We start from the raw sequence: 22,937 nt of genomic DNA, 5'->3' as shown, positions 1-22,937 counted from the left end.
TCGTCCTGGAGAAAAATTCAGTATGATGGTATACGTGGTTGTACCCCTCATATGCAATCGTTCGGTCATTTCCTTTAGCGCCTCCCACTAGTGTCGATCATTAGGAGCCTCGTCTAGGTTGTTTAGGCTACTGGCTTCACCCATAGGTCCTAGCACCACTGTTTAGCCCACTGTTTGGTCTAATTATCAGCTTAGTGCCTCTATAAATTACGCCTACCCACTCATAATTCTCAGGCAACATCATGGGATAACCCACTTCAGTGATTCCATGGACATTGCCTTCGATAAAGGGTCCAAATCAACCAACCAGTCTCCCCAAAATGTTTAATGCCATGACATTACAAGACCCAAACTTTAACATGTGGTACATACATTCGAAGTCACTTGTCATCTACAAGTCGATACATGTATACACACATCCCTTAGTAATAAAGTGCTTAATTCCTTCAGTTTAGTTGTACTGTCACCACGTTCAAAAATGCATCTTTGTCTCTGTATAATCTATATCGCACTCTTAGCTTAATTCTAGCCCATGTTACACCCAACATAATCAAGATATTTATTTATGTTAGACGTTTTACTCGTGGTAGTAGATGTACTATATAATTTGATGAATTTGGTTTTTCTATGACGGACTATGGGACTTGTCAAACTCTACTCTTATGTGATAGTGTGAGTGTATTGTATACAATCACTTCTCAAGTCATGCATCATGTTTTTCAATTTTTGTCTTCTCACAATTTAATTTTATGGCTACATATCCATTTCAAATTATTCATTTCTATGTTAAGACTTCAACGATGTGTTGGTGTTTTAATGTATTATGTGGTGTTTGTTGATCAATATTCTGATTTTGTTTGGGTACCTTTTATGGTACAAATACGACGTGTTTTCAAAATGTGCTCATTTTCAAAAATATGTCAGAAAACAATTTAACGTCATATTCAAACCTTTCAATGTGATAACGGTTTCAAAATCACTCAATTCTAAACCTTTTGTACCACCAACGGAATTCACCTGTGTTTTTCGTGCCTATATACATTTGAAAAAATGGATAATCCAAATACATCTTTAAAACCATCAATAATATAATTAGTAACCTATTATTTCATCCTTACTTACCTCTACCTATTAGCTTGAAGCCCTCATACACTCATTTACGCGTTTTTAGTTGCTTCTACTTCCTTACCTTCATACGTCTCACAAACTAGCCCCTCGAAGCACACATGACATTTTCCTTGGCTACGTCACACACCATCGAGGGTACCATTGCCTCAACCTAGCAACAAAAAATAGTATCATTTCCCATCATGTTAATTTTGACAACACCATCCTCCGTTTTAGCTCCATGTACCTTCAGTTATCCCCTCAAACTTCTATTATCTCTTTTGGTTCCCACCCCGACCCTAGTCTTATTAAAACGTAACCGTCTGATGATCCACCCTCATCATCGTCAATTATATAACTCGTTATCCTCTCGTTGATGTTGCCGCCCTTATCCACTACGGTAACCCCTTCCTTTACACCTACTTTAAAAAATCAATATCATGTTCATGCCTTCTCTCACCTTATGATAACTATATCTCATAATGGGATCCTGAAACTGATCAAAAAGCTAAATCTCCATATATATTCCTCATATCCGGTCCCCCATTCGTATACTAAAAAATCTCATGAACCACATTGGCTTAACACTATGCAAGATGAATACACAACACTTATTTCTAATGAAACATGGGTTCTTGTTCCACCTCCGACTAATGCTTGTTGGGTTGTTATTCAAAAAGTTAGTTTTAGCAACATAAGATTTAACAATATAAGACTTTAAAAATTAGAATAAAGATAAACCAAGTTTATACCCACCAAGGATCTTCTTGCAAAGTTTGGAAAGAAAACAAGCACCAAACATTTTTACACTTTGAATGCTCAAGGAGAGGCTTGGAATTTGATGGAAAATGTGGAACATTTGAGACACCAACAAATTGTCAACTTGATTTAATATGTTAGTCTTGTAAGAAACTCATAACATTTAATCTTGAAGTTCATAACCAAAGTATGAACTTCAAGAGAGTATAAAAGCAAGTAATATCTTCAAGAGGATGAACAAAATGGAAAGAGTATGCATACTCTCACAACTCATGGTTTTGTGTCCAAAAGAATAGCAAGAATAAAAGTCTGATGAAGCTAGTATTTATAGCATGAGGAAAAATTCTATAAGTCATTAACCATTTAGCACTTTAGACAAACATGTCTCCCATGCTTGTAAGACTAGCCATGCTTTCATATCTTTTTATTAAACAATCATGAAAGTCGTGCTTTTATTTAAATAATCAATAGGCATGTCTTCTTTTTGTAATACTTTAATCCCATACTTCTAAAGTATGTTGCCTAGATTAAAATAAGCTACAAACCATACCTTTCTTTCTTCTTCCTCAGTTTCGTAATTAAGAAGTCAAAAGAGGACAAAAACTTTATATTTTATAAACCAAGTTTATAAAGTATAAACTTTAAGTTTTTGGTAAAAGACAAAAGAATTTATCTAGTCTAAAATGTTGTGCGTGACTTATTAATTCATACCATATGAATTATGTAATGTTACATACTAATGAAAATTATTATTTCTTAGAAATAAATAATTCCCAATTTAATTATAAGATTTTATTGAAAATTTATTAAAAACAATTTCTAATAAATAATCAATTATATTAAGTTGTTGTTAGTGTGACCAATTAGCATCATATGTTAATTAGAAATATCACTTTAATATGATTATTGAGAATACTAGATCTTTCAATACTAATGTGGTTATTTTAATTTGGTTGTTTTAAAAGAAGCATAATGCATATGGATATCTAGCTCAATACAAGGCTTGGATAATAGCCAATAGAAAAAATCAATGTCCTTACATTGACTATGATTAGATGTTTAGTCATGTGGTCAAATAGGATACCATTCGTATAGCTCTCAACATTATCGTCTCGCAAAATTGGCAGATCTGTCAGCTTGATGTCAAGAATTTCTTTCCTCATGGTCATTTATAGGAACAGTTTACATAAAACAACCTCCATGACTTTGGGCACCCCAACCATCTAGATCATGTGTGCCTACTTTAGCGGTCCCTATATGGCCTCAAACATGCCCCTAAAATCTAGTTTTAGTGATTTTCTCACTTTATAATGCATCATGGCTTCACACATAGAAAATGTAAGTCTTCTTTACGCATATATTACCATGGTGCTCACATGGATTGTCTATTAATATATGTGGTGATATCATTCTTACTGTATCATCGACCAAGTTACTCCGTCAGATCACGTCAACCTTGGCCACCAAGTTCTCTAGGACTGATCTATGTGAGCCAACTTATTTACAAAGTATTGTTGTCTCCAAAGCTCATTATAACATGTTTTTGCATCAAAAATTATGTTTAAGATATTATTTAGTGTGCTGACATGCTTAATTACAAACTAACATGCACTCGAACTGATATTTCAACCACGCTTGACGACTTTGGCCTACCTATTCTGAACCCACTTTGTTTTGTAGTACCACAAGTGCTCTCTAGTATCTAACGTTCACCAAACTAGATGTTACACATGCACTGTATCATATATATGTGGAACAAGAACCCACATATGCAGTGTATCATATATTTTTATAGATGCATGACCCACAAGAACCACACTATATTCCTCTCAACCAGATACTTTGATACATTTATGATACCCCCACATAGTTCATCTCTTTATTAAAACATGTGGTTATTGTTTATTTATTGGACACCCACATAGTTCATCTCTTTATTGAAACATCTGGTTATTGTGTATTTATTGGTCACAATATTTACTTCTTAATCCAGACAGAAAGAACCATAGCTTAGTCTAGTGTCGAATCCAAGTATTGCGGAGTTTCTAATAAAGTTGTAGAGACATGTTCCCTTCCCAACCTACTTTGGGAGCTTCAAAAACATCTCCATTCCATTATACTTGTCTATTGCAATAATGTTAGTGCGGTACACTTATCGAACAATCCTATGGAACATCAGCACAACAAGCACATCGAGATTGACATAAATTTTAGTCGCGATTAAGTTGCAATAGGTTAGATCTATGTGTTACATGTTACTTCGACTTCTCAGTATGCTAATATCTTCACTAAGGGCATCTCTTACTTATTATTTCTCAAAATTTTCATCCAACTTGAGTGTTCACACGCCTAAGGACGTTCAAACTGGTGAGAGTTGTTGAAGTGTACATGTGCTTGTATTTTAAGTAATTAATTAATTGATTGAATTTGCATTAATAATGAGGATATACAAACTAATAATTTCATAAGATAGTAGTAGGTAGACGTATAGGGTCGCATGGGAGAGAGGCAGTTGTGGAGGTATAGAGAGGTGAGTGTTGTTTAAGTCTTTCACCTTTTGCACCATTAATTTTTGTTATAACTTTTTTTTTGTAATTTGTCAGATTTTACAACTAGTCAAAACCCAATGGAAGATACTTATTGTTGGTCTGGAATTGAAGAAACCATTGTTGATCGTTCTAGTGGATGCAATCTTGTTCACAATCAGGCTTATGCACTATTTATTTTGTTTGAGCTTTTATTGGAATCAATAAAACCCACAGATGATATCTATTTCCTGGTCTAGAAAAAACAATGTTGATTCAATTATTACTACTCCTTACATCGTATCAGAGAGATGTGTAAAAAAAACATGTTACCATAGCACGGGGACAAAAAGTTATGAAATACAAACCTAAAAACATTTCTTGGGTTTGTTCGCTACGATCTGATTCCCTCGCTCCTAATTTTGATGATGAATAGAAAAACTAAAGAAAATTTGATGGTGGTGGTGATCGTCATGTTTCTTGGATAATCTAAGAAATTTTTTTGATATGATTGTTGAGGTAATGATTTTCTTTTTATGGTGATATAGATAAAAACAATGAATTTAATAGTCACCTCTAGTATGCGACATGCCTCTTTTCTTGGATGATATAAAAATAATTTTGTAAGTAAAAGGATTAACCGATCAAACATGATGAACAAAAATTATCCTTTGATGTGGTGAATACTCCTATTTCTCTCTCTTGTTTGACCTTAATATCTAGTAAATATATGTCAACTTCATTTTTAACATCTCGTTGTTGTTATCAACATTATGGCATTTTAACATTTTTCAAGTCATAAGAGAGAACCATATTTGTGGGCGGGATCATAATCAATGACGAGGCAAGTTTTATTGAATGGATCTCCATTAATAGGAATGCTTTTCGTTCTTTGCAATTCTTTGCTGATTTGGGTGATTGGAAATAGGCCATGGGTAGGTTTATTGTTTGTGCTTCCTGATAAATTTCATGGTACCTAATTTCATCATACTGAATTCCAAAGAGGCAACATCTTTTAAATACAAAAGATAACGAAAAAAGCTAGAAATTAGGAAACATAAAAGGAAAATATCAATCTATATCTAGAACAGATAAGAGAATCTTTTAAATCCAATACTCCCCCTCAAGCTGGAGCATGAGGATTATAAGCGCCCATCTTGTCAAGTAGAAAATGTAAATGTTCAGTCCCTAATCCTTTAGTGAGGAGATCAACAATCTGTATAGTGTAGGCGATAGGAAGAGGTTCAATCTCATGCAACTCTACTCTTTCACAAACAAAAAACAGTCCATCTCAACATGTTTCGTCCTTTAATGGAAGACCGGATTGTTAGAAATATGGCATGCAACTTAGTTATCACAAAATAAGGGAGTTGGATTGGTAGAATGAACGTCCAACTTACTTAGAAGCCATCGAACCCAAAGCATTTCACTGATAGTAGACGTCATTGACATGTATTGTACTTCAGTAGAAAAGCGAGAGATGGCCAATTGTTTGTTTTTTTTTTGTTTTCCAAGAAATAGGGGAATCTACAAGTAAAAAGAGGTATCCAGTCCTAGACTTTCACATGAAGGGACATCCACGCCTGTCCAAGTGATAGTATTAGATGAGATGATAACCTTCCTCATGTGGGAAAAGGACACCTTATCATGTTGTACCCTTCAAATAATGAAGAACCTTATCTGCAACATCCAGATGGGGTCATTGATCGGCATCAACAAATTGAGTCAGTAAAATAATACATTTACTGAGTATGTGATGTCAGTTCGTGTGGATTGCAAGTAGAGTAGTCTTCCAAGTATGCGATGATACTAACCAACATCAACCCTTGGTTCCTTTTCACCTTTGTCAAGCTTCAAATTTTGTTTGATTGGAAGCGAGCTCGGTTTGCATCCTTGTAATCCACAATCTTCTAGTATATTAAGTATGTTTTTATATTGATTCAAAACTAGTCCCTCGGGAGTGCAAGTGAAATCTATCCCAATAATGTATTTGAGTTTTCCTAGGTCCTTGATGCTGAATTTGTTATCCAACTCATCCTTTATGGATTGCATTTTCTGATTTTCATTTCCAACCAAAACGGCATCATCAATGTTCAATGTGGATGAGTGCAGCAACAATATTGTTTCCTTGCTCGTATATAAAAAGATAATAGTTTACATGGGATTGTTTGAAACTAAGGTTGATTAAGGCATTAGAAAACTTCTGGAACCAGTTGTGTGAAGCTTGCTTTAGACCATATAAGGACTTTCATAAACGATAAACTCTAGTCTCTCCTTCCTTTTCTAAGCCTTGAGGAATCTTCATGTAGATCTCTTTATTAAGATCACAAGCAAGAAAGCGTTGTTGACATCTAGTTGGTGGATATCCTAATTCCTTTTTACTACCACAACTAGGAGAGTTCTGACAGTGTCAAGCTTTGCAACCGGTGAAAACGTGTCATGATAATCCACACCATCTATTTGAGTGAACCTTTTGGCAACGAGACGAGCCTTGTATCTCTCCACTTTGTCATTAGGTTTATACTTCGCTTTGTATACCTATTTCGAGTCAATAACATGTTTTCTTGTAGGAAGGTCTTCTAAAGTCCATGTCCCATTTTTCTCAGAGGCTTGAATCTCCTTTTTCATAGCTTCTTTCCACTTGTCACTTTTAATGGCTTGATAAAAGGCCCTTGGGTCATCATTAGAGTCGATGGCCATAAGGTAAGCCCTATCAGAATCAGAAAACTTTTGATATGAGAAAAAATTGGATAAGGGATGTACTATGGAGGTTGCTTGACTTGGTGGAGCTTGTGCATGGTCTATCGAAGTGGGGAGTTGAACGTGATAATTGAAAAAGTGTTTTGGTTGGGTTTTGTTTATTTTCTCATGAGTTGTCGCAATTGGTTCTTGGGTGATGCCATGTGGTCCTGTTTGGTATGTTGGTCACCTTCGATAGTGTCTAGATTGGTAGTAGACCTGTTGGTTTCTAAAGGAGATCTCTCTTTATCGAGATTTTGAATTGGTATTATCATTTCATCATGATCATGAACATCAACCGGCCGCATATCATGATGGTCCCACGTATTCTAGTCATTATTGTGATGAGATGGCCTAAAGACTTCTGATGGATTGTCATCATTGGATGCATCGGCTTTCTTGAGGAAATGGAAATGAATTTCATGGAACCTGACATCACGAGAAACAATAACCTTTTCTCTTTTCATATCAAAGATTTTGTAACCTTTGATCACTTGAGGATAACCTATGAACACGTTAGGCCTCCCCTTTGCTTCAAAATTTTCTCCTTTTGTTTCATTACTTTTAAAATAGACTAAACACCCAAAAAATTTCATGTGCTCATAGTCCAAATCTTGCTTAAAAATAACTTTATAAGGACTTTTGTTTCTTAAAATCTTATTCTATATATAATATAGGCAGCATCTACGATACACTCACCTCAAAATATTTTTAGTAAGTTTCCCTCACCCTAAAATCTTTTTAGTATGTTTGCCTCAAATCTAAGGGCACATACGGTTTCGAGAACTATGCTTTCTTTCAACAACCCTATTTTGTTGCAGGGTGTGAGGACAGGTGGTCTCAAGTAAGATTCCTTCCTTGTTATAGAAATGGATCATATCTTGATTGGTGAATTCCCCTTCGTTGTCACTTCTAATTTTCCTAACTTCTTTTCCAAATTGAGTTTTTATTAAGTTGTAGAAGTTAATAAGACATTTTCCAATTTCATCTTTGTGTTTGAGTAGAAAGACCAAAACACCCCTACTGAAGTCAGCAACGATTGTTAAGAAATAGTTGGCTCCAAAAATAGAGTAAAAACGATACATTCCCCAAACATGACAATGTAATAATTCAAAATAATCAAGGGTCTTAATCTCACTGAATTAAAAAGGCATCCCATTATGATTGTTTTTGGAACAAGAATCACAAATATAATCAGATGGAACATTCTTAAGGAAATCTATTTGAGTCATTTTATCACCAGAAGAGTAACCAAGCCTTTTATGCCAAATATCCATGGTTGCCATGCAATCCTTTTTCACGGTTCCAAACATCCCTGTTCGATAAAGACCTTTTCTGCACCCACTCGCACCAATCAAGCTCCTCATGTGCACTTTCTACATTACACAAAATTCAGGAAAAAAAGGTTGTAGTCGAACGAAGTCCTTTACTTAGACGACTAAATGAAAGAAGGTTACAATATGAATAACATTTTTAGTTACATCACCCGCTTGTAAGGTACATTCACCCTTTCCTTTGATAGATATCAATTCTCTATTAGGAATAACAAAATGATTCTTCTTCTTAGTTTGGACCACATTTTCAAGAATCTCAACATTTTGTGTAATGTGTATGGTGGATCCAGAATCGATTGCCCAATCTTCTTCAAGGTCACTTTTACGTTTCATGAAGGCGGTGGAAGTTTGATTACCCTCCGTGGTCTTTGATTTGCCTCCAAAATGCTTCAAGATGGTCTCATATTGTTCATTAGTCAAGCCAAGAACTGGACACATACCAAATTCAACACAAGCAACATTAGGTTTGGCCTGATCTCGCCTTTTTTTTTCCTGGCCACCAACTCGGATAACCAAATCCCTTGAAATAGCCTTTCCGATTATGACCATCCTTTCCATAAAAGTTTCAATTTTCTTGTGGCTCGCTGCATTTGTTGTCTTTGGTATAGCATATGTTGCGTTGTTGATTAGGTTTACCTTCTTTTCGAGTTTGTGTGAAGGTTTTGAAAGCAGCATATTTAGTCGTGGGTTTTATCTATCTGGATATAGTTCTCTGTTGCTCATCTTATGCAATAAGATGGTAGGCATTCCCCAAAATTGGAATCGGGTGCATGGAAAGGACTTGTGTTTGGATGACTGAGAATTCACTATTGAGTCCCATAAGGAACTCATATAGTTTTTGCTTCTCTCTAAGCTCCACCATTTGTCTTTCAATGTTGCGTGTACAACCATGACATGTATAACATGGAATTGCGAGTATTGATTGCATCTCATCCCAAATGCCCTGTAGATTCGTGTCATAAGTGGATACCGTGGCCCCTACTTGGCATGTTCTTATGATAATTTGTTTTAGTTCATATGCCTTAGGGTACTTTCCTTCCCAAAACATTCTAGAAGGCCGTTCCAGATTTCATTGGCAGTTCTTACATACTTCGCACTACTTTAGATATTTGTTTCTATGGCTATTGTAACCCAAATTTTCACTATAGCATCACAATGCATCCATGCCATGTAATCTACATCCACCTTTTCTGGTCGCTTTATAGATCCATAAAAAAAACCGACTTTGCTTTTGGCAAAGAGGAAGTTCATCATCTCCTGTGACTAGTCGATGTAATTTTTATTAGTTAAGGAATTGTTGACTTGCATTTGCTTTGAGTAATCTGATGGAAGTATGTAGAGTGGTGAGATTGCATCGGTCCCATTGTCTTCTTTGACCCTTGGCCAGATCCTGTTTCGTCGCCGACCATGGAGAGGGATGACAATTTTCAATGCTTTTAGGTTAGACCTGCTTTGATACCATGATAAATTTCATGGTACATAATTTCATGATATTGAACTCCAAAGAGGCAAAGCCTTTTAAATACAAGAGATAATGAACAAATCTATATCTTAGGAAACATAAAAGAAAAATAGAAATCTATATCTAGAACAAATAAGAGAATCTTTTAAATACAATACTTCCAACACTAAAAATCATTTCATTTCAATTGACTAATTCGTCCCACGTCTTATCTTCCCATATGTGACGCGACCATCACATCCTCTTGAATCATCTCCAATTGGTGATGGAATTAAGGATCAAATTTTATGCATATTAAAGGAAAATTTTAGTGCACCAAAAATAGGTTTATATTTGTAGGAAGTGGAGAGAACAATATTTACAGCTAAAACTTAAGTTTTTACACTTAAAAATAAAAGAGTAGTTAAAACTTGATTTATCACAAAGCTTGAAAACTACTTATATATATATATATATATATATATAACCTAACTTTGATACATTTAAAATGGTAAAGGAAATGACCAAGGAATTCTCGAAATATTAAAGTAGAAAACACATCTCAAGAAAATCAGGGAAAGTGTTAAGTGATATCTAATAATAAAAACAAGAAAGATATAGAGATATCTTCATGTACATCCCGACACGAGAGCGAGATACAAATGGGTTGTGGATAGGAAACCAACCTCTTTTTTACTCAGAAGTTATTCAACCATTTTTTATAAGAATATGTAAACTTGAAACAATATTCGATTTAATTTCACATTCTCACCTTTAAATCAGACCAAACATGGTATGTCTCGCATCAAGCATATTTCTCATTTCTCCATGCTTCACATGTGCTGAGGATTTTGTAAAAGTGGTTGATCATTGATGCTTAAAGTTGACATATTCCACTATAATTTTTCCTTGCTCAACACATTCCTGTATTAAGTGAAAGTGAATGTCGATGTGCTTGCTTCTACTATGAAACATAAGATTCTAAGTCAAAGAAAATGATGAACTATTGTCAACAGACAAAGTCAGTGGTGTGATTTTGGGTCTATTAAGCTCCTTTATGAGATTCCTAGGCCAAAAGGCTTGATATGTCGTCGTCGTGGCTGCGATAAACTTAAAGCACCGATCTTTTGCTTTTGAGATTGCCACGTAACTGCATTCCCTCCAAGAAAAAAAAATGATGCCACTTGTACTTTCTACAAATCGTGTCACCTTTAGAATCAGTAAACACAAAATATGTTTTACTATTTGGAAATGCAACATAGTTGGGTTGTTTTATGAAATGGATTGACATTCCAACCACATATGATAACTTCGTTTTACTTTGAGTCAACTCAAATAATCCACCACTCTCATATATTCAGTTGGGTTGACATTTTCATCATATTCATCCTTCTGATCTTTAAGTCGATTCCATTAATGAAGTTACCGGGTTGCAATCTTGTAATATGAATTCCTGTAAAATTGTTTTTGCATATACTGTTTATCGCAAAGCTCCTCCGCACATCCTTTGTAACACCTCAACTCTAAGGTAGTAAGAATGTAAATCGGAGTCACTATTTTTAAATTATTTTTTAATTTTCTGATTGAATTTGACAATGTCTTCAATGTTTTATCTAGTAATGATCAAGTCGTCAACATAGACACTAACAATGAGAATTTTATTATTTATGTTCCTTTTGTAAACCGCCATGTTTTTTGAACACTTTTGAAAAACTGATCCCTTTAAAGATTTTTTATAAGGGAGTGTTCCATGCTCAAGGAGCTTAAAATAAACCATAAACATATCTACAGAGCTATAACACCTTGTAACTATTTACTTTGTCAAGATATCCTTTCTATTGGGTGACATAGATCTCATCCTAGAGATGTCCATTGAGATAATCCTACTTGACATCAAGGTGGTGGACAACCCACTGGCGTTGAGCCGCTAAGGAAGAATGAGCCTTATAGTGTTAAGTCGTTCCAGCACTGGAAAAAACTTCATAAATTTGACTCCTTTTTATGCACCAAACCTTTTGTGAGGAGTCCAGCTTTATGTTTCATCATTTTTCCCAAATTGTATTTTTTCAGTTTAAAGACCCATCTTAAGTTGATTCCTTTGTGTTTGGATGAAAAATTGGTAATTTGCCACGTCTTGTTTTTCTCAGTTGCATTTAACTCCATTTGCATGGCCTCCCACCACACTTTAGATTTTATGGATTGAAATCATCAAAAATTATCCAACTTCAAGGAACACATTTTCGACTTCTTCATAGGTATCGACTAGACATAGAATTCCTTAAGGACTAACCTCGATTGAAGGGATTTCTATGTGGATTAATGATAAAGAAATCTAGGATGAAATAAGGGTATTAAAAGATGTTTCGAGTTGGATAGATCAAGTATAGGGATGTTCGGTTTGGAAAACTTTGATTTTGGGGTTATCTGCATGTTCGGGTTGACTCTGAGGTTGTTGTCTGGATGCTCCAGATTGACCATGGCGCTATCATATTTGATTATTACAATTTTTTTAGGAATCACAATATTTTCTTCCTTGTTTTATAACAATTCCATCTTTTTTCCAACAAAAACAATATCGCTATTAACATGCAATTTCCAGTTTCCGGATCAAATAATTGCTTCCCTTTAGTTCGATCTTCTAACCCAAAATACAACATTTTTTTGGCTTTAGTCTTCAAGTTTCTTTAAATGAGAACCTAAAATTTGGCAAAGACAACAAAATGAAAAACCTTTAAATGCTCAAGGTTTTTTTTTTCCTAAGCAAACTTCATAAGGTGTTCTTTCAGAAAGTTATTTTATAGGTAACTGGTTGAGAATATAAATTGTATGTCTAATGACTTCTTCCCAAAACTCACAGGGTACATTTCTTCTTTTATGAAGACTCCTCATAATGTCCATAGTGATAATATTTCACATTTCGACAACTTCAACTTGTTGAGGCGAATGTGGTGTCATAAGGTGCATTTTTAAGGTAAAGTCCATCCTCGATCCGTACGAAGAGTCTAACTTCACAATCCATACTTTTCTGTATCATCAACTTGAACCGTTTGAAAGTACCCAAGGTTTCAAACTTCGTGGATAACATATAAATCCCCATCCACTGACTAAATCATCTAGTAAAAGAATGAAATAATTGCTTCCTCCATTAGAGGTGGGTGTAATCAAAACAAATAAGTTTGCATAGACAAGTTGTAGAGGTTTTTGTGCTCAAAAAACTATTTAATTCTGGAAAGGAATTTGGGATTGTTGGCAAGAACACATCCTTCAGAAACTTGGTTTGGGTATTCAACCCTTGGAACAACGATTTCCATATTACTTTCTAAAAACCTTTTTTAAGATATAAAAAATAACGTAACCAAGTCTAGAATATCATATCCAAGTTGTGTTGTCATTTATGGCTAAAAGGTAAGTTGGTCTACAAGTTCTCAAAAGAGTTTTATATAATCAGTTTGGGGATATTTAAACTCTCAAACGTAGAATTTATTTTCTATCATATAATCTCAAGTATGACCCATCAATTATGACTCGCCTTCCTTCTTCTGTTACTAAGACTACTAATATATTTTTAAAACATTGAGTGTAATCTACTTCACTAAGAAATATTTTTCCTCTATCTTTACAGTCAAATAAAATTGATCATTTCCTAAACAGCGACAGTCGAACCATCACTAAATCATACATTATGCATAATAATGGGCGGAACATAGATTTGTGTGGCCTCTACTAATATGGTTTCTCGTGTCGTTGTTGAGATAACATACCTCAGATTCGACTCCACTTTCTCTCATTGCAAGAAGGTGAACATAAATCTTCTCTTTTAGCGACATCTTGTTGGGATTGTATTGTTGTGAGATTTCCAACATTAAGATGAGATCTTATTCATTGTCTTGAGTGAGTTTCACCTCTTCACGATTATTTTTTGTGGGCACTCTTTGGTATAATGACCAAAATTTTCACTACCATGCCTATGACCTCGACCTCAACCTCAACCTTTGTGACTTTATCTTTCCTTTGAGGTGTTTGACTAGTTTCCGTCTTTGATTTGCTTGGATCATGATGTACATTCGGCATAGATAGGCAACAAGGAAGTTTCGTTTCCTTTTTTTCTCTATAACACTGTAGTCTCTTTTCATGGATTGTTAGGACGACCCACAATGTATTGCATCGCCATGTTATTTAAATCTCCAAACTATTCAATAGATGTCATGATTTAAATTTTATCAGGATGGCTCAAAGAAACTTTTTCACCACCATAATCTCCTCATCTTTTTCCTAGAAATATATACTACAAATCATGATAGTATTTAATCTCATGATAAAATCATCCTTCGATTCACTGTATTTCTTGCAGATAACTTTGAAGTGACTTCTCAAGGTGTGTAATTTAGATCTGTTTACCCGATCAGCTCCCATGTGCATCGTCTTAAGCGTTTACCATTCTTCTTTACCTGTGTCATCCTGGGCCAACAAAGGAAGTACGTTCGCCGGAATTGCTTGGTAGATAGCTGCAATGATTATACGATCTTTCCGTTTTTCCACTTTTAAGATTTCATTTGCATCCCACACTCCTTGTTCTTACAAATTGATTTTCATCTTTAAAGCCTACATCTATTAATTTAAATTCGTTAGCATCGGACACTGTAAATGACACCTCCATCCTTCCTATTTTTTGAGCGTTGTCATCTTCAATATTGGCCATTCTTGGCATACACTTGGGCATACAAATTACTAAGATTTGATACCACTTTTTGAAATTATGGATACAATTGTATGCTTATTAAAAGCAAAACTTAGTGCACAAAAATAGGTTATATTTGTGTGAAGTAGAGAGAAAGGTACAACCACAGCTAAGTTTTTACTCTTATAAATGAAAAATTAGTTACAACTTGATAGATTACAAAGCTTGGAATCCACTTCTATATATAGCCCAACTTTTCAAGTTTACAAAGCTTGGAAACCACTTCTATATATAGCCTAACTTTTCTATTATTAAAATGGTAAAGGACTCCACTTAAGCATTCTCTAACTAGAAAAGTACAAAACATATCTCAAGAATATCTAGAAAAATGTTGGGTGGTATCTAACAAAAAATCAAGGAAGACATGGGGATATCTTCACATCCGGATATGTAAAACGGTTGGATATGAAGCTAATTTATTTTTAACTCAGAACCTATTCGACATTTTGAAGAAGTATCCGAAAACTTGAAAATATATAAAATTTTTATGTCACAATTGCATCGATACACCCACGAAGAGATCTTAAAGAATATGGTTTCTTTATGTAAAGCATGTTATCTAATTTAAATGGTATGTCGCTTTCCCTAGTTTTATAAAACTTGGGTTGTATGGGTACACTAGGCCCTTAATTATAGTCGACCATCTTACTTGGTCTCTGATATCAATTGATATAGAAAATATGAGGAAAGGAAATATATGGAAGCCATACCAAATTGCTTATAACTAACAAGAACAATTTGTGCTCTTTGGAAAAATGAATTAATCATTTTTCACTACCTTCTCAAATGGTTTTAAACTCAACTCAACTTAATAAACATAGGAAATACTAAAACCCAACAACCCCTAATAGTTAACATGGACCAAAATTACAAACTTTACCAGACACAAGTGGACCGTGTACTCTTTGACCAAACAAATATGGTGGCTTATAAACACATGAAGGACCAATAAAAGAATTCTAATATACTATTTTGCTGAAATTATGTGATGGTCCGCCAAGTGGGCTAACAAGTAGAGACGTAGCCGATATAGAACAAGAATGAGCCTTGGTTCATCCATACAAAATTAAGGTTATATATATATATATATATATATATATATATATATATATATATATATATAATGGCTATATTTCTATTAAATAAAAGGAATTGAGATTGTGATATGACCTATTGCATTCAAAACATGAAATTAGTAAGAGTGAATACATTATCTATGTCGATTAAACTCAATTTTATATTATTTTGATGATGTAAGACAATATCGTATGCAACTTAAAACAAACAATTTAATTAAGAATGCATATATAGTTATATTTTGTATATTATTTGGCATATCCTAAAACAAAATCCTTGCTACGCTAGTACTAATAAGTGGAATGTCCATCTACCGAAACATACATTTTCAGGCTTATTTTGTTGGCTTATGATTTCCTACATCTACTTATATATATATATATATATATATATATATATATATATATATATATATATATATATATATATATATATATATATATATATATATAAAATGTATAAAGTAAAAACAATCATCTAACATATGTGATCTACATCGATTTAGAAACTCATATCTTTTCGAGTATTGATGAACATTGACTAAAACTAGAGCACTATTTTTCATGGTGTATATTATATCTACTATAGTCATTTACAAAAAACCAATGACCCCATTTATGTGAGGTGCTTGGACCGCACATGGAATTGGGTCCCATACTATTTATTATGTAAGGATCTTGAAACAAAATCTATTTCTAACAAACCACAATGCACCAATGTTTTAAAACCGGTTTGAACCGACCGGTCAAACCGGTTGGACTGGAAACCGAGCGAGGGAGCGGTTTAACTATCACCGGTTTTACATTGATTTTTGAACCGGCCAGTTTTTAGAAAAATCCGATTAAATAGGTCAAAATAATTCGGTTGAACTGGTTAAACCGAATAAAAATATATGAAAAAGAACCATTTACATAATAAACTTTCGTGATATTTTTCAAATCTATTTAGTTTTCTTTAAACAAAAACATATGGTAAATGTAATAAATTTTTTTGATGTGTGTGTATTCATCTTTATATATGTCGTTTCGATATTATACTTTATTTTCTTTTTGACGTATATGGATTGATGTAAAATACTAATACTTATGGTTATGTGTTATTTTAATGTATTTGGACTCATATACAACTTATTTTTATGTCTATTTTTAATGTCTGAACTTGGAAACATCAAATTCATAATTTATATACGTATGTACGTGTAGAAAAATAGAAAAAAAAACATGAAAAATATAGAAACCGGTTCACCCCGTTGTCGAACCGGTTGAAGCGGAAACATGTCACCATACGGGTTCAACTAAAAACCGGTTTTTAAAACATTGGTTTGCACACATTTTTACACCCAAATAGCCTCCAAAAAACATTTTATACACAAAAATACCCAAAATCTATTCTAAATTTCACATATATATATATATATATATATATATATATATATATATATATATATATATATATATATATATATATATAAATGGTAAAATATCATTCTTTGCAACTATTTTTACACCCAAATAGCCTTCATTGATATTTTATAAAGAAAAACCCAAACCTATTTTAAAGTTTCATATATATATATATATATATATATATATATATATATATATATATATATATATATATATATATATATATATATATATATATATATATATATATATAACAAAAAACCTTAAAAAAAATTCTAAAAATCATGCAAATACATAAAAAATATACTTAGAGATCACAAAACCTTTTTTTTTTGAAAAAATCGTACCTTTTAACACAAAATCGCTGAATTTTTTTTATTAAAAAAATTTTGATTTCTTTTTTCAACGAAATTTTCAAAAAAGTTGTGATTTTTTGATGTATAAAGTCAAAAAAAGTTTTGTGAAGTGTTGGTATTTTTTTTATGCATTTTAATGATTTTTAAGTTTCTTTTAAGTTTTTTTTATTTATTTTCCATATAACCCTTCCATATATATATATACACGACCTCGGTTAGGTTTCTTTTTAGATCCGCCATTGTATACAACACAATATATTTCTACAACAATTGTTTTAATCAAATATATAAACTAACATTTTGTTGTATGTTGGTTATTTTAGTCGTGGTTTTTCTACAAAGAATCAGACTGGATCAAGACAACTATTTTCACTGGCTCGCTGTTTATTTTGGGAAGGTACTTTTTTTTTTTCCGATTGTTGATGTTTAAATTATTTAGAATCATTTTTTGCACTTAGTATAAACTAATGGACATGCATTAATTTGGGTGGATTTCATTGATTAAAGGACCTTTATAAAACTTATGGAGGTTGGTTTTACCTCATTTTGAACATGATAATTTTTGATTTGAACATCAAGAATTTATGGAGGTTGCTGAATTAAGAAAACAGTTAGAGGCGGATTATCTGAAAGAAGAGATAGTAAATCCAAGATTGTTGAACCGGAGAAGTTTGCAAAATTGGATATCCAGCAGAAGGCTGAAATCCGGTGGGTTGTTGATGTTGATGAAAAACACACGCCTTTTCCATAACACCATTAAATGCAAGAACATAAAAAATAGATTACATGGTCTAGTAATAAATGGTGAATGGAAGACAGAACCTATGGAAATCAAAAGGGAGGTTCACATATTTTTTGGTAACAAATTTCACAAAAGATGGCCGAGGAGGCCAAAACTTATCAGCAGTGATTTCAAGATGTTATCTATGACTCAAAGAGATCTCCTTGATGCACCAATTTCCCATGAGGAAATAAAGCAAGCTATATAGGATTGTTGTGGTGACAAATCCCCTGGTTCAGATGGTTACACATTCAATGTCATAAAAAATAAATGGGATGTGATGAAAGCTGATATTATTTGATTTGTATCCTACTTTAAGTCTTATGGCATATTTGCTAATGGGTAAAACTCCTCCTTCATAACCCTCATTCATAAGACAAAAGATCTGTTAAACCTTGGGGATTACAGACCCATAAACCTCATCGGAAGCATGTACAAAATTATGTCCAAGATACTTGATTCAAGACTAAAACTTGCGGTGGGATCGGTGGTGGATGAAATACAATCTGTGTATATCGAAGGTAGACATATCCTAAAAGGACCATTAATAATAAGAGAAGTGTGTTCATGGGCCAAAAAAGCAAAAGAAAAAATCTTTGTATTAATGGTTGATTTTGAGAAAGCGTTTGAATCATTAAATTCGAATTACTTGGATTCAATTATGGAGCAAATGGGATTCAATTGTAAGTGGTGTGGGTGGATTCAAGGTTTTCTCAAATCAGACAGAGCTTCGGTATTAGTCAATGGTTCTTCTACCGAAGAGTTTCCTATCACCAAAGGGATATGACAAGGTAACCCACTCTCATCTTTCCTTTTCATTATTGCTATGAAGGGACTTAACATTGCCCTGAAAAGTGCCCATAAAATATTCATCATCCAAGGTATTACTCTACCACAAAATGGACCAACTTATCTCACTTATTTTATGATGATGCGATATTAGTGGGAAAATAGTGTGAAAAAAACATAAAGAATCTGGCTAGAATTGTAAAATGCTTTTACATTTGCTCTGGTTTGAAAGTAAACTTTCACAAGTCACGATTATTTCGCATTGGTGTGATGGAATCGGAGATACAGTCAAGCACGGGTGATGGGGCTGTATTCAAGGTTCATTCCCTTTCAGTTATATTGGAATACCTGTTGGTGCAAATATGACATTAAAAAGGAATTGGAGACCGATAATTGACAAATTTCAGTCGAGCCTTTCTATTTGGAAGGCTAAAACCCTATCATTAGGTGGCAGACTGACACTTATCAAGTAAGTACTAAATAGTCTTCCGACTTATTACTTCTCTCTTTTCAAGGCGCCAAATAGTATAATTGATGAACTTGAGAAAATGAGAAGGAAATTCCTTTGGAGCAGTAGTGAGTCCCACTCTCAGATTCATTGGGTTTTATGGTATAAAGTTGTGGCACCAAAAAAGGATGGAGGACTAGGAGTTGGATCGTTAAAATCTCAAAATGCAACATTGCTCACAAAAATGGTGGTGGAAACTCAATGCAGTGAGTGACGGTTTATGGAAAATTTGCATAAAAAGTATACATAATTTGTCATGAAAACTGGTTACTGCGATAGCAAAAACATCGATGTGTGGGGTGTGGAACAACATTGCTAAAGCCATCAAAGCTCTTCGTGTATTCGATATAAATTATTATGAGCTATTTATACTTGTACTTGGTACCAATGTAATGATTCTATTCTGGAGAGACTGTTGGTGTGGGTCCTTAACATTGTAGGAGAGATTTCCCAGATTCTATGAATTAGAAACGACAAAATATGTTTGGTGTCTAACAGAATAGTCTCATCAGGCTTCTGTTGGCGCTGAAGTCACAAATTATAGAAGATGAGGTCTAGTTTGATCTGACAAATCTATGTGATATGCTTAAGAGGGTTAATACACAACCAACACAAAATGGTTTTCGATTCAATCTAAGTGCAGGTAGTCTTTATACCGCTTGTACTACGCACAACATAATGGAGTCCAATATCAATCCTCGTACAGGTAGCAAGATATGTTGGGTAAATGTAATCCCACTAAAAATCAGATGCTTTATCCGGAGGGAAGCTCTGAACAGAATATCATTGGTGGAAAATTTGGAAGTAAGAGGAGTCAAAGTTCAATCAAATATGTGCTCTCTCTACAATATGGCTTAGGAGTCTAGTGATCACTTGCTGATTCTATGTGATGTTGCTATGGAGGCTCGAAAATGGATCATAAATTGGTATGGAATTCCTAATTCTTAATTTGATGATGTTAATGAGTTTCTTAACTTCACATCAACATGGGGTAACTGCCCAAAAAAGAGAGTTAGGCTAACTGTGGTGACATATGGACTTTTATGGTTCATATGGTTAGCTAGAAACACAAGAGGTTTAAAGGGATTCACACTAATCTTGCAAAGATTGCAGCTGAGGTAATCTCACAGACCTTCTCATGGTTCAAGTTCAGATCTAAGGAGGAGAAATGCAGGTGGATAGAATAGAGTCTCTCTCCCTTTTGTTAAGTTTCTTATTCTATTTCTATTTCAGACTACTTTCTTTGTACATGTTGCCCTCGGTTTAGTTACCTGCTAATCGAGTGGCTTATATATATATATATATATATATATATATATATATATATATATATATATGTTGTTTCCATAAAAAAAGAATTTATTAAAACAAAAGCTAGCAAAATGCTTGAATTATAAACATTTCATGCATTCTCGAAGTGAGTAAATACACTAATTTTTCTAGATAATGAGTTCCTTTTATTTCTCTCTACGTAGTCTAAATAATATCGATCCCCCTCACCTCTGAATATATTGTTATTTCTCATAATGTTGTTGAAAATTAAATCATTTCCATATGTCTAAATTACCCTTGAAAGGGTAATTAGAACCGCTATGACAATATACATGACCGTCGAGGGTCTTAAGTTATTGTTATCCATTTTAAGCAGGATATAAGAAAAATGTCATTCCACCATATGTTGAGCTTTGGTTTGATAGTACACTAGTCGAAAAAAAATAGTGTTGATTTCAAATTTGTTATTGCTTAAAGGGCACATAAACAACTTAATTGCAATCCTACTTCTGAATGAATGTGTGCATGTTGGCAGCCTTTGTAATCTCAGTCTCCATACAAGGAGGTTTAATTTAGATAGCCAATTCGGTACCAAGTATCCTTGAATTGGTAATGCACCATAAACTTATAATCAATGAGACTCCAAGAGATGGAACAATGAACATTCCATTCTTTATTATAATCCAACTACAAAGATGGTCTTGAAAAACCAACACATTATTGGTTTCAAATTAGGAATGCTCTTGGGTCGGGTGTAAGTGATTGATATGGCCCCAAACACCTACTCTTTTAACCATTAAAGAAATTCTCCCAATTTCACCGTCCCTCTCGTGGAACATAAGAACAATTTTACATAATGGGTACATCATTAGTATGACACCACCATCACTGTTTTGGTAAGTGAACATTGTTAAAGGCCACATGACTTCCAATTTCACTGATCATACTTCTCCTTGGTGTTAATGACCTTCTTCTAAGAATCCTAATATATTTTCATGTTTTCATCACCCCCCACCCCCGTAAAAAAAATTGAATGTAATACTCTTAAGGAATTCAATAACACACAACATGCTTTTAAAAGAGAGGTTTAAATGTGACTTAAGCATTGATGACCTGAAATATGCGATACTACGCGATACTACATTAGAAAACACAATGGAGCATTTGGAAATGCTTAATCTTTCCAAAATACTCTATAGGAAAATATGCTAGAGACATCATAATACGCTTAAGGAATTAGCCAAATGCACTCCAATTATTATTGAAGGTGCTCTTGGCCTTCATGAATACAATGAAGAAGAATGTGCTAATGGAAAATAGGCTACTAGGTATGCACCAGCTCTCCATAATGTACTCCAGACTATGTTGGATGTACTTCAATCAGGGAGAATCTGCCCTTATGTAGAGTGAATGCACTCTTAGTTTCATGGAAGGTGGACATGCAAATTCTCACAAGAGTTGACGCAAAGATTGAAGATGAAGATCAAGCTCTCATTCTATTATGTTCACTACCGAATTATTATGTGGATTTTGTTGATACCATATTGTATGGTAGAAAAACACTAACAAGAATGATGTTAATGATTATTCGCTATATAAAGATCTGAAATGAAAACTTTCTTTTAGTGATGATGTTTCCAGTTTAAGTTTTTTCATAGGCAGGGAAAGAATAACAGACAGAGGTGGAGGAAACAAGGGAAAATCAGGTTCCAAATCTAAGCTCCGTTTAATATTATATGTTACAACTACAAAAAATAGGCACTACGTAAGAGGTTTTCAAGGCTGAATTAAACAGTAATAACAGTGTTATTCTAGTTCAAGAGAGTTTAGAAGATGGAGACATAGGTGATAATTTGGCTATATGAATGGCTAGTTCTACATATGATTGGATCTTAGACTCAGTTGCATCTCACCATATAACCAATAACTGTGATTGGTTTGGATATTTCAAATACTGCAATGGAACGCTGAAAATGGGTGATGACGGGATGCATTGTATTAAGGGAGGTTGCATGGTGCTATTATAAAATGCATGATGGTATGGTTTGATAACCTGCTTGGTGGTATGTTCCTGATCTTTGAAATAACCTTATTTATTTATGGCC

General features: G+C 33.8%; 1 protein-coding gene across 1 annotated transcript in view; it reads left to right on the top strand.

Annotated features, from left to right (window-relative positions):
• The window catches only part of LOC145097193 (uncharacterized), a 38,689-nt gene that overhangs the window by 5,761 nt on the left and 9,991 nt on the right, over nt 1-22,937 (top strand). Inside the window, exon 4 of the mRNA XM_079034717.1 lies at nt 17,806-17,879. Within this exon, the coding sequence (XP_078890843.1) occupies nt 17,806-17,879 (74 nt within the window). The remainder of the gene's footprint in view (nt 1-17,805; nt 17,880-22,937) is intronic.

This window comes from Lactuca serriola, chromosome 1, assembly GCF_051521515.1.
Source record: "Lactuca serriola cultivar US96UC23 chromosome 1, Lser_US96UC23_V15, whole genome shotgun sequence".
Lineage (NCBI taxonomy): Eukaryota > Viridiplantae > Streptophyta > Magnoliopsida > Asterales > Asteraceae > Lactuca > Lactuca serriola.
The sequence above is the reverse complement of the archived record's forward strand: the minus strand, read 5'-3'. Positions and strand labels throughout refer to the sequence as shown.